The sequence below is a fragment of the Rana temporaria genome, chromosome 5, assembly GCF_905171775.1.
Source record: "Rana temporaria chromosome 5, aRanTem1.1, whole genome shotgun sequence".
NCBI lineage: Eukaryota > Metazoa > Chordata > Amphibia > Anura > Ranidae > Rana > Rana temporaria.
This window is the reverse complement of record NC_053493.1, coordinates 88,832,866-88,847,108: the sequence shown is the minus strand read 5'-3', so window position 1 is coordinate 88,847,108 and position 14,243 is coordinate 88,832,866. Positions and strand designations below refer to the sequence as shown.

The window sequence follows — 14,243 nt, the reverse complement described above, 5'->3', positions numbered from 1 at the left end:
AGATACTGAATAGTACATTTAAAATAATCTATTATTGACTTTAATGCAAATGAGGTGGTGATGATGCCCATTTTCCCTAATCGTACATGTAAACATTGATAAGAGTTTTGTAGTGATAGTGATGTTAGTAGACCAGGATTATCTTCACATGGAACAAAGTGAAGTAGCAAAGAGGGGAACATTGAATGTCTCTATTCTCTAGCTATAAACACTCTAAAAAGGTAATATACTGTATATCAACCTTACAGTACTGTGTACTGTTATATGCAATATAACATGGATAACCAGCTCTGTCACTACACTATAATCTACCCATTTAATGTTGTTTCAGTCATGTAAATTGACAGCAACTGATTTCATAGGTCTGACAGAAGTTCTTTTTGATCACCAAATGCTGTTTTTAATGCACTGTTTCATTGGTAAGAACTGTCACTATTGACCCATTGCCGTTAATCAGATTCAGAACTGTAATGGAAAAATGTCCGGAATTTAAAAATGAAGTTAATATGGTGGCTTGGAGGAACTGCTGACATTATTTACTAAATACATTTTATGTATGTGGTACAAACTGTCAAAGAGTTGATTATGCATTTGATACACACATTCCATTGCTTTGCCTTGCTGTTATATGTCTTGATTTTTTTTTTTTTTTTTTTTTTTACTGAGAATGCTAGAAGATTTTCACCCTTAGATCAAATACAAGTTGAAAGGGACTAAATTAACATTTTTCTTTTTCTGCATGATAAAAGATAGACATGTGCACACTGAAATATTTGTTTCGGAATTTCGTTTTCGCATGAAAAATAAATGTATTTAGTTACTCCCGAAATTCAATTTTATTTATTTTCTTTTGTTAAAAAAAAATGCATTTGTCCGAAAATCTGAATTAATTAATTAACAGAGCAGCTAAACTGTACGACGCCGCAATCGTACATTTCTGGTTGAATGTTCCGCCTACAAGCTATAGAAGAATTCTAATGTTGTATGACACTATCACTCAGGGGACTGTATAGGGCTAATTTAAACTCCCTTAAATATAGATCCATCTCGTGGTTGGGCAGAATAAACACAATTAAAATAAGCATCATGCCCAAAGTGTTGTACAAATTTCAAATGCTCCCAATTCCCCTTCCGCAAGAATACTTTAAGAAACTTAGAACTTTAATATTGAAATATATATGGGCACATAGACATCCTAGAATCACATATGCTGCACTGACTAAAGAGAAGAAAACAGGTAGGCAGGCACTGCCAGACCCTAAAAACTACTATCAGGAGGTCACTATTTCAGATTGGATTCACAATAATAAAAATAAAGGTTGGGTTGAGATAGAGTTTGCACTAACTAAAGTAGATTTGGGTAAGATGGTATGGATTCCATGGGCATACCGAGACTTAGCAAAAAACACAAATCCACTGACAGAGAATGTTTTCAGAATCTGGGATAATTTATGTATCATTAGAAGCACAATACACCTTTGATTTCATTATTAGATACAAATTATTTTACACCTGGTAAAGAGAATAACCTGTATTTTGTCAGATGGGTAAAAAAAAAAACTACCCACTGTTAATTTAACAATGGGGTTTATTTACTATAGCTGGAGAGTGCAAAATCAGGCTCACTTCTGCATAGAACCAATGAGCTTCTAACCCCAGCTTGTTCAAATAAGCTGGGAAACCTGGAAGCTCATTGGTTTCTATGCAGAAGTGAGCCTGATTTTGCACTCTCCAGCTATAGTAAATAAACCCCATTGTTAACTTAAAAGTGGGGTATGCCTATACAGTTACACAATGTGATGACAGGAGATAGGATTTGCATGTTTTTTTAACTAAAGCAAAAATGGGGTAGTATGCCACTAGATAAATGGAGATATGCACGAATACAACATTTTACACAAAAGATACCCCAGCCACTATGTGGAAAAGACAGACTTAAGCCAATAGAAAAATAGTTTAGGTCCCCATCTAGTTTTCAGCATACCATTTCAAAAATATAAAAATATATAAGGTACTAATGAAAGAACTAGAACCTGAATTTCCACCCTATCTTGGGAAGTGGGAGCAAGGGATGTTAAGACGACAGAAATTAATTTTAAATTCATAGCTAGATGGTATATGACCCTGATCAGTGCTCAGAGCTTTGGGGCGGACGCACACCCTCTATTTTAAGGGAGTGTGGTTGTGTGGTTCGCCAGGGACTTTCGCATACCTATGGTGGGAATGTACTAAGATACAGGCCTTCTGGAGGGAGATCAGTGGGGCTATTCAGGAAATAACAGGGGAATATATGCAGGCCGAACCCTGGGGATGTTTATTCCATAAAACTGTTAAGCCTAAAGCAAATACAGGAGGTCCTTGTTACCACACCTGTAAATTGCAGCGCTTGATATCTAGATACTGGCGAACACCAAAAAAACCCAAGTGTGAGGGAATGGATATTAGAGATTGACTAGATTTGTTCCATTGAAAGGGCTATACATGAAGGGGAAGATTGACTAGAAAGACTAGAAAGATTTAATGAAACCTGGGAAAAATTACTAGATTTCAAGAAATCGGGGAAGTACTTGGAAAGAGTGATGCAGGAGACAGCTTTTACCAAGCCCTGATTGGGCAAAGCGTTGCCCAATCAGGGCACAGAATGCACTGTCCAGCGCCCAGTGCATTGCAGGGTGTTCGACGGGGCAAACACCTGCCAAACACCCTGCACATTTGGGTGTTCCTGATCTACAGGTTGGAAATCACGGGTAACAGATTCAGAGAAATCTGATACTTTTTTGCTAAATTGCCAGATAGACATTTCTTTCAATAGTGTCTCCTTGTTCAGCTGCTTTGTGCCTAACCTGAAACTGTAGGTTAAAGGGGTTGTAAAGGTTTGTTTTTTTATTTTCTAAACAGGTTCCTTTAAGCTAGTGCATTGTTGGTTCACTTACCTTTTCCTTTGATTTCCCTTCTAAATGTTATTTTTCTTTGTCTGAATTTCTCACTTCCTGTTTCTCCTCAGTAAGCTTGCCCCCATCATCCAAGCTGTTCTAGCTGGGGGTAGTCAGCCAGAACAGCTTACTGAGGAGGAACAGAGAGAAATTCAGACAAAGAAAACAAAAAAAAAAATGGGTAGATTCAGGTACGGGCGTGCAATTTTAAGACGGCGTAGCCTAGCGTGTTTACACTACGCCGCCTTAAGTAAGAGAGGCAAGTACATGATTCTCAAGGCACTTACCTCCTTACTTAGGGCGGCGTAGTGTAAATGCGGCGGGCGTAAGGGCGCCTAATTCAAATGGGTTGGAGGGGGGCGTGTTTAATGGTAATGAGGCTTGACCTCACGTTTTTGACGTTTTTTGGCTACTGCGCATGCGCCGGGCGCCTACATTTCCCAGTGCGCATTGCGGCTAAGTACGCCGTACGGGCCTATTGATTTCGACGTAGACGTAAATGACGTAAATCCCGATTCGCGGACGACTTACGCAAACAACGTAAAAATTTCGAATTTCGCGGCGGGAACGGCGGCCATACTTGACATTACTATTCCACTAGAGCCTAGCTCTAACTTTACACGGCCTATCTCTTACGTAAACGGCGTAAAAGTACTGCGTCGGCCTGGCATACGTTCGTGAATCGGCGTATCCCCTCATTTACATATTCTACGCCGACCGCAATGGAAGCGCCACCTAGCGGCCATCCAAAATATTGCAATCTAAGATAGGACGGCGCAAGCCGTCGTATCTTAGATAGGTTTAAGCGTATCTCTGTTTGAGCATACGCTTAAACTTAGGTCGGCGTAGATTCTGATTTAGGTCGGCTTATCTACTGATAAGCTGGCCTAACTCTTTGTGAATCTACCTACTAGAAGGGAAATTGAAGGAAAAGGTTAGTAAACCAACAATGCACTAGCTTAAAGGAACCTATTTAGAAAATAAAAAAATAACCTTTACAACCCCTTTAACCTACAAAGCGTATTTTCAATGTTGCACATTATATGCCTAGTTTGTTATGAAGCCAAATTACAGCAGAGTTCGTGCAGCTTCTTATTGGAAGTTAATACTAGCTTTTACAGTTTATTTTCAATTTGACATTTATATCACAAAGTGAAATATAAAATCAAAATCACTTAGGATTCATACAGTAGCTGTCCAAATGACAGCTGTGTTTCTAGGAAATCACAGATTAACACTAATTCTTCACCTGTCAAATAATCTTGTTTTTTCTACAGTGTATATGGCTATATGTCTTGTAATATCATACTATCTGCTTTAAAGCCAAATTTCTGTGAGTCGTTTTTATTAGTATTTGTAAAAGAAAAAAAAAGTCATTTGTTGACTTTACCTCTTGTATTTGCATACTTAGTTTTAGTTATTTCTAAGATTTATATATTTTTGGTAATTTAGGCCAAGGAAAAGCTTTCCTCAGACTGTGAGAACTGACAGGCTTCCTGCAATCACCTAGTATTCCACAAGCCCAATGACTCTCTTGTGTCAGTGTAAAAACATCTGTTGAATGAATTTATTGACTGAGGCTCTGATTTTTTTTTACACCGTTTATAACAGGCCTGACCTAATGAACTTAATTTGTTGACATGTTTCTCTCAGTGTCTTTTACTTGATCCCCTCTCATGTTTCTTTCTGCTGTGCTGTTTTCTTGGCAACTACAGTTCTCGGACCATCAGCGTATCAACCAATTTCAAGTCTACCAGGCTCAGATGGATACAGTTGGCATGGCAGGATTAGAAAAACATCGGCCTGTGTCCAGAACCCAGTCTTCCCCTGCTGCTTCATCGTTACCTCAGCCTACTGCAGACCAGCCTGTCAAGCATGTCTATGAGACTGGTAGGACTCCCTGAAGACCTAATTTAATAGGCAGGATAAATTCACTGTTCTTGTAGGATCAACTGATTTAAATGCTTAGAATATCTCCAGTAGCTGAACATTCATCCTCCATCTCTTTTGGCTGGATATTTTGAGACATTGTGACAGCCAACATGGCTGATAAATCAGAAGCCGTACATTCACATACTCATAAATCACTGCTATCATTGAAGGCTTTTGCCAAAATATCAACAGGTGCACTTATGGGTATTTATAGTTTTATTGTTGATGGCTTGGACTTCCCACGTTCAGCATTTCAGATCACATCACAAAATGCGAATTTCAAAATCGCATTTGAAAGAAAAGATTATGTTTGCAGCAGCTGTGACTTTGACAAAGAATGATCACTTCACCACATTTTAGAGACACACCATGAATACGAATATATAAAGTCTTTATGTAGTATTTAATCAGGGCTTGGGGTTACCTTTGATCAGACTAAGAACTACAAGACCTCAGTGCAAGACTTAACTTCATATGTAATCCTATCTTAGGAACTGTATAAACGGCAGTTTATTTTATAGTAAGCAGCATTATAGAAATGTAATCGGTTGCATACATTCATCTATGTATATACTGAGTTGCTACAATAGGAATTATAGACAGGCTACTATTCACAATATCCCAATTGACAAATAGGAGACAGCCACCATTTAATTCTATCAAATCATTTCATAATTGAGCCAGTTAAAGCACTGATTATTTTAAGACCCCTTTCACACTGGAGGCATTATTTAGGTGCTTTAGCGCTAAAGATAGCGCCTGTAAAGTGCCTGAAAAAAGCCTCAGCTGTAATCCCAGTGTGAAAGTCCGAGTGCTTTCACACTGGGGCGCTGCACTGACAGGGTGTCAAAAAAAGTCCTGCAAGCAGCTTCTTTGCAGCGCTTTAGGAGTGGTGTATACACCACCCCTATAGCTCCCCTGCCCATTGAAATCAATGGGCAGGGCTGCCGAACCGCCGGCAAAACGTTGCTGCAGCTGTGCTTTGCGGGTCATTTGAACCCTTTTTCGACCGCAAGCGAGGGTTAAAAGCACCCCGCCAGCGGCCGGAAAGTGCTGCAAAAATGAGGGAAAAGTGCCGCTAAGAATAGTGGCATTTTACCGCCGCCACCCAGGCGCTTTCAGTGTGAAAGCACTCTAAATGCCTTAAATCCTGTTATTTTAGGAAAATGTGACTGGACAATGACTCACACCTCTAATGCAAGTTTTAAGCTTAAGTCACACATAGATATGCAGTCAGATAGAAATTGCATTAGACAACCTGCATTTCATAGTCTTATCTCCACTTTCCTGTTACATTAGTTTTGTAGTGTGCAGAATATGCTTGTAAAGTCTAATTAACTTCAGAGTTACACCTAGTGCTCAGTTATCAGCTCTTAGTAATTGGTTAGAAAGTCTCATGCTCTTCCTCTCCTGTACAAATCTAAGTGAGGACACTTTGATTAAAGGTATGGCTGTTACTTGGCTATGTCAGTCTAGACCCTTGAACTGAAAGGGCAGGAATCAACTTCTTCATTAAGACAAAAAGGGTAATTTAAAATCTTTTTGAAGCAAATATCAGTCACAAGTTATAACACACAGGGTGGGTGACTCTAAAGAGATAAAAAGATGTTAGGCAATTTATCTATAATATTATATACATTTTTGAGTGGAAAACAGCGAATTGAATAGTCTATCATTTTGTCACTAGAGTCCATGTGAGCTAGAAAAAGTGAGCATGGGATTCAGGTTTTGGTTGAATTTGGCCTTTACAGGAAACTGATGAGGCCATCCACTCTGAGGTTCATTTATTAAGGCAAATAGGCTTAACTTTGCAAAAGTGGTGAAAATTCACTTAGCAAAGAATCCCCAATTGCGTACAAGGAAAATTAATAAAAAAAACTGCATTATTGCTTGCACATGATTTTTATAATGGAAGTGATGGAAGTGATTAGCATCATCCCATTCACTAAGCTAAGGGAAAGTTCCCATGCAAAGTGTCTTTTGTCTGCAAACAGTCTATTTGCGTTTAGTAAACCAACAGCCAGTAAATCTACTATTACAGGTCTAAATTTTAAAAGTGTAGCCTTTAAGGCTATCATATTGATTATTGCTTCCTGTCGTTTGCCCTCTTGCAGGTCAGCATCTGAATAGGCAGTGAAATCAGAGTTAAAATTATGGATTTGGAGCTTGTACCTTTACAAATGAAAAGTGATGACACTCCAGTATATTTTGATTCTCTCTCTCTCATTTTGATTGGTATATTATGGTTTAAAGGGGTTGTAAAGGATTTTTTCCCCCTAAATAGCTTCCTTTACCTTAGTGCAGTCCTCCTTCACTTACCTCATTCTTCGATTTTGCTTTTAAATGTCCTTATTTCTCTGAGAAATGCTCACTTCCTGTTCTTCTGTCTGTAACTCAACACCGTAATGCGAGGCTTTCTCCCTGGTGTGGAGAAAGCTTCTTGAGGGGGGAGGGGGCAAGCAGGCAAGTCAGGACACTCTCTACTCTGCAAATAGAGAAAAATGAGCTGTGTGTTAGTGGGTGTCCTGACACTCCTGCTCACCCCCTCCCCCCTCAAGAGGCTTTCTCCACACCAGGAAGAAAGCCTTACATTACGGTGTTTAGTTACCGACAGAAGAACAGGATTTTTCAGAAGAAATAAGGACATTTAAAAGCAAAATTGAAGGATGAGGTAAGTGAAGGAGGACTGCACTAAGGTAAAGGAAGCTATTTAGGGAAACATTTTTTTTCCTTTACAACCCCTTTAATAAGGCCCTGTTGCCAGACCATGTTATCTACCTGTAAAAGCCTCTCTTGTATAGATATCCAAATGCACCTGAGGCTGCTGCTGGGTGCCACCACTAAGGATATAATGTCAGCAGCCCCAGCCCCAGCAAACTTGAGTTGTCACTCAATCACTCTGTCAAGAACATACACTGCAAGTGAGCATTTAAAATGATTATGGGCAGTGTTGTTTTTTTGGGCTTTCTAATTTGGTGTCAGGGTCTTTTTATGGCATTTTCACATACACAGAAACGTTTCTGTTGCTAAACACCAGCCACTTTTTGTGAAAAATCTGCTCAAAGGGATATATATATATATATATATATATATATATATATATATATATATACACATAGCAAATGTAAACTGCATGTCAAATATATTTAAATCTATCAAGGCATGGTAACACCTATATTTGTGAATGTATATAACATGTTGCAGGGATTTAATATTTTTTAGCCCAGGTTCACACTGGGCTGCGGGAGTGAAGCCGTGCGAGTTCAGCTGAACTCGCACAATTTCACTCCCGCTGGCAGTCCCGATTTCGGCCGCGATTTAAGAGACATCTGTGCAGGTTTCTGCACAGATATCAATGTAAATTTACGGCCCGAAATCGCAAAAAGCAATGCGGCGTCGCACCGATTAGGACGGTGTCATTGCCGACAATTGCCGGCAAATGCCGCCGATTTGACATGTGAAATCGCATCTCAAATCATACCAAATCGAACCCAGTGTGAACCTGGGCTCAGACTGTTAACCTGCAGGGAAAAAAGATTGGTACTTAATAATCACATCTTCAGAAGGCCATCATTTAATCAACACACATGGGTGAACAACTGCTATTATTTCTAATAATGAGATATCATTCTGATTGGCTTATTTTGAAATTTGGGTAGCATGACAGAAACCTCAGACCCCATCTACACGAGACAACCTAAATTCTGTTTTGTTATGGGAAATTCTACAGTCATATGTACAAAAGACAGAAAATGTAGGGAAAAAAAAGGAATCAAAAGCAGTGAAGGTCAATGTAAACACCATTCAGGAATATAGATCAAACAACATTTGTAATAAACATTTTAAAAAATACATACTCAGTAATGAATACAAGTATATTTTGTTGAAATAACTGACTTTTACATCATTTATTAATGTTATATACTGTATGTATGCATTTCTTACTTGCCATATCTATATGTAAAGATCTGTCCACAGTCACTAAGCATGTATTCAATGATGAAAAAGAAGGTTAAAGAGGGTCTGATTACTAGTTTCATACCATTTGAAAGCCAATGTGTATGGACAACTTTAAAAAAGACAGTACTTTTTCTATCCAAATCCATTAAACAACCCTAACCCTCCTAAACTAACCTGCACGAACATCACTACCCTAGTATCTTAAGCAGACCATATATGGATCAAAACCCGGCAGGTTCAACAAAAACTGGACGAATTTTGATCCATGTATGGCCGTTGTCATTCATGAGAAGTCGATCTATTGATCGGCTGCTCATTAACTGGCTTGTTGTAAAATGTTGCTTTGATAAGCACATGCAACACTAATCAATATATTCTGGCAGTGGGGGGGACCTGCTGTCTCGGGCACAAATCCTTTTAGGCAGTGACCACGCCTGCCCACTGAGACTCACTAGATTTGTACTCTGGAAATTTGTACAACTCCATACATGTCTATGAGGTCTGCAGGTGCAGAAAGTTTCTATCTGAGGGTAAGATAACATTTAGAAAAAGGTAATAAAGAAGCTGGGGTTGGGCTTGTGGTTGTTAGGGCAGATTAGCTTAGCAGGAGTGGGGACTAGGTAGAGGCTTTTGTGGGAGAACAAAAAAATGAATTAAAAAATCCAACTAAAACTTTATCTTTTAAGTCTTAGATTTAATATAGGGTGGGGCAGGATTTCAGTTTTTGTCAGATTTTTAATCACTGCTTGTGTACCCTTTTGGGATATTTCATTTCGTGCAGTTACAGGGATTCTTACTAATTGGAACACAGGTGGCATTAAGAACCCAACAAACGTTTGAATCCTTTGCAACAGCAACATTTCATTAATTGGGACACTTGGGTTATTACCTTTTACTTGCCTATATTCCCCAGTCAACCCCTATAAAAGGTTTGGCTCAGTACATTATAAAAGTGCGCCAAATCCCATCTTTCACTTACAGTAAGGGGGTTAATTTACTATGATTAGAACTTGTTATGTTCAGTTAGAAGATAAAATGAAACTGTGTTCACTTTAATCATCCAATCAGGTGCACGTGAATTCTGTTCTTATTTCTCAGGCACTTGATTGGGTATTCAAAGTGAATACAGCTTGAGCTTATTTCCTAAGCTCAGTAAACATACAATGTTTAAAGTGAACAGCCGCTACTTAAGTAAATCAACCCTACTAGCTTTTCCCACTTTAAAGTCCCACTGAATCCTAGTTCACTTATATTGATTACCAAGATGACGATCCCATCTAACATCTTAATTCATTTACATTCATTAATGTTGTGTTACTCTCAAAGTCTCCTTTCATGCCCACTCTTGATGTCCTGTATCTATACTGTATATATTTTTTGAGATGTAAAAGTATACCTTGTTTAAACAAAATACTCATTAAGCTGAAATTTCAATGTTTCTTGATTTTATTTGGGATTTTAATTTACTTTAACTGAAATACATTTTTTGGGGGCATCTACTTAACATGTTTTCTTACATCAATATCATAAAGGATGTAAAATGTATCTAAAGGCATACTTAATTATTTAATTATCCTAATTATTGTATATTCCATCCATTGCAGTAAAAATGTTTAGATTGTTCCTACTGTTTTGGAAATATACTGTTACCTGTTCAGCCTAGAATGTTAGCTGTTTATTGTGATCATTTCTTTATTCTTTGTATGTCTGCAATTCCTACTTTTATATTGATTTTTTTCTACTCTATTATTGACCAATTCTATATTTCTACTGTACTGTATATTTCTACTGTACAACACCCTATACCTATCATGATGATGTAAAATGAAAGATGCATTCATAACATAAATAAAAACATGATTTGTGTACTTGTCAGTCCCCTTTTTCAATATTTTAAAACATGATTGTGAGAACATTGAAATAAAGCTGTTGCAACCTTAAAAAAGTTTGATAATGCCTCCCTGTAAGGAAAAGGGTTAATACTAACTCACTGCCTGCACCACCAATCTTAAATGTTTTGAAGAGTTATGGCTGAAATGTGTTTTGTAACTGGCATTCTTTATGAACTGATGAGTGCCTGGCCCCTCACTGGTGGATGGATCCACAGGATGCAGAGGGGTTCTAAAGGATTTTGAATGTAGAAGACTCTTTAGCCAACATAGCACTCCACATACAGCCAGATAGGTGGGTATTAACTATTACGGGATATCAATTTTCTTAACCATTTTACCTAACAATATTGTCTTTTAATATAGACCATAACATTTGGCAGAAAAATAAGGTATTTAGCATTAAAAGACCATTCCTAAAATAAATTAAATCATTAATAAAAAAAAGTGCAAACCTCATTTTGTGTAAACTGAGCAAGGATAAAAAAATGCACTCACAAAAGGAGAGGGTACAAGCAGGCATTCAGTGTTTTATATGTCTCTTTGAGAAGGACCGGCACACAAGTACAGGAAGGTTTTGTCTTGTGGCTGATTCCATACCCCGCCCTGTGAGTTGAGCTACTAGGTCCGCTGCCCACTGTGGAGCTGGTTCAAGAGGAAGCCTGCTGTCTCACCAGGTCCTGTCAGATCCACCCACTGCTAATATCACTCTTTGGATAAGCATAGCAATGGGCTTTAGGGAACCAATCCCCACCCTTAGCCACTTATTTATCCTCAGAATAATTGCTATCTTTATGTGTAGCATTATCACTTTTATTACCCTTTTGCAATTATGTTGTTGCACATCATTCTCTTTTTGTTCTTTCTTCTCTTGTACTGTATATGTATGTATGTGTAATTAACACCTTTATTGTGGAGTTCTGCAACCAAATTGTGCCTCAGGTCCATTTAATCTGATTGTGGCTGGAGATCAGTGATGTTAAGTTCTGCCCTTTTGCTCCAATTAACCAATGCTGGTAGCCTGTAGGCAGGCTGAGTAAGGGGATTGGTTCCCCAAAATACATTAATCAGAGGTTGAGAAAAAGTGGCTCCCGAAATGCATTCCTGAGCATGTCCAAAAAGTGACACCTGCAGTGGTGGATCTGATAAGACCCAGTTTGATGGTGGGTTTATCTTAACAGAGGTTTCCCCTTGAACTAGCTCCACAGCGGTTAGGTCCACAGCGGTTGGTGGACCTCAGAGCTTCACTCATGGCTCCCTCTGGCCAAGGTTTAGAAGCAACCACAAAAAGATACTTGTCCACATCTGTGTGATGGTCCTTCACAGAGAGAGATATAACCCATTGAATTCCTGGCTTGTACTTTTTGCTTTTGTAAGCACATTTTTTTATTATTTAATTATAGAAGCAGCCACAAGAAGATACTTGTCCACACCAGTGTGATGGTCCTTCACAGAGGGATATATAACCCATTGAATTCCTGGCTTGTACTTTCTCCTTTTGGGGTAGCCAATTTTTCCAGGGACTGGGGGAGGGGGAGGTTTCTCACCACCCCTTTAAATCAGTGTTCACAGTCCCCCTTTACATCACAGTTCCCCTTTTAAAGCTGTCCCAAACGAACTGCACTGTAAAAGGGCACTGTGATATAAATGAGACAGCACTGTAATTCTTCTTGTAGTCACGTCGCTTTCCCCATCGTAGTCCCCCTTGCAGTCATAGTGTGCATAGGATTTGTTGTGTTCACAGCTTCTCGTGATTTGATATTCTTACTACTACTTATCTAGTTTTGCTTTATTATAATGCCATATTACCTCACATCACTTTATAGTAAGATACACAATAATGGCATGCAATGCCAAGCTGCGGTTTCCAAAGCGAGCAAAGTCCTTTCTTGTATTAAGAGAGGTATGGACTCCAGAGACAGAGATATAATTTTGCCCCTGTACAAATCATTAGTAAGACCTCATCTGGAATATGCAGTTCAGTTTTGGGCACAAGTTCTCAAAAAGGACATCGGAGAACTGGAGAAAGTGCAGAGAAGAGCAACCAAACTGATAAGAGGCATGGAGGAGCTCAGCTATGAGGAAAGATTAGAGGAACTGAATTTATTCACTCTTGAGAAGAGGAGAATAAGGGGGGATATGATCAACATGTACAAATATATAAGAGGTCCATACAGTGAACTTGGTGTTGAATTATTCACTTTACGGTCAACACTGAGGACAAGGGGGCACTCTTTACGTCTAGAGGAAAAGAGATTTCACCTCCAAATACGGAAAGGTTTTTTCACAGTAAGAGCTGTGAAAATGTGGAACAGACTCCCTCCAGAGGTGGTTCTGGCCAGCTCAGTAGATTGCTTTAAGAAAGGCCTGGATTATTTCCTAAATGTACAGAATATAACTGAGTACTAAGATTTGTAGGTAAAGTTGATCCAGGGTAAATCCGATTGCCTCTCGGGGGATCAGGAAGGAATTTTTTCCCCTGCTGTAGCAAATTGGATCATGCTCTGCTGGGTTTTTTTGCCTTCCTCTGGATCAACTGTGGGTATGGAGTTGGGTGTATAGGATTTTACTGTGTTTTTTATTTATTTATTTTTATTTTTTGTGGTTGAACTGGATGGACTTGTTTCTTTTTTCAACCTGACTAACTATGTAACTATGTAACAGTAAATAAGAAGGCCCTCTTCATTAGATCGTGTAAACATTTTTTCAAATAAGTGAGAAAACAGTATGCAAGCACTGAAATAAATAAGGCATACGATTATAAAACTAGGGTACCCACAGTTATATGCCACAGTGTAGCACATGTTTGCAGCCTGAATTGAGGCTTGATTTCACAGGCTTTGGACTTGTATGTCAATGCTTGCATTTGAGACCAGAGACACATCTGAGATCATTCAGAGTTTAGTGACAGGTGTATTTGACCCCCATCTGACCTGCATTTGACCTACTCCAAGAGGGTTTTTTATTCACATAAACTTTTAGGAGAATCCAAAACCCATCTGATACAAACAAAAGCCTGCTGACAAAAGTAGTTACTTATAATACTGTACAGCCTCTCCTTTTATAAAGTTCATCACATCTGTTCCAGTTTGCAAGGTGTGTGTTGACTTTTTTATCTACATTTTCCCATGGCATCTCCTCTTCTGGGTTGGGGACACCCAGTGTCATTCAACCCACCTCCTGTGAGCCTAGGGCATCAAAGTCACACCCCCTGAAGATCCATCATCATACTGGCCTGGTGTCACAGGAGATTATTACATGGAATGAATCCGCATCATTACGTGAGTGTGTTTTCTTATGTATTCAGGGTCACTAGAGGACAAAAGAGGACCTGGTACTTTATGCTGAAATTACTAATAAATAAATGATGGGGGGCCTTCACCAGTTTTGCCTTAAATTGCACCTTGTGGGGTTAATTTACTAACACTGGAGAGTGTAAAATCTGGTGCAGTTGAGCATAGAATGCAATCAGCTTCCAGGTTTATTTTGTCAAAGCTTAATTGAACAAGCTAAAGTTAGAAGTTGATTG

The 14,243-nt window shown here is 38.8% G+C and overlaps 1 protein-coding gene across 2 annotated transcripts in view; it reads left to right on the top strand.

Annotated features, from left to right (window-relative positions):
• Positions 1-5,621, top strand: part of HDAC9 (histone deacetylase 9) — an 821,625-nt gene extending 816,004 nt beyond the window's left edge. For both annotated transcript variants that reach the window (XM_040352828.1, XM_040352826.1), the window contains exon 14: positions 4,649-5,621. In XM_040352828.1, coding sequence (XP_040208762.1) covers positions 4,649-4,837 — 189 coding nt within the window. In that variant the 3' untranslated portion in view covers positions 4,838-5,621. The remainder of the gene's footprint in view (positions 1-4,648) is intronic.
• Positions 5,622-14,243: the final 8,622 nt, after the last annotated feature.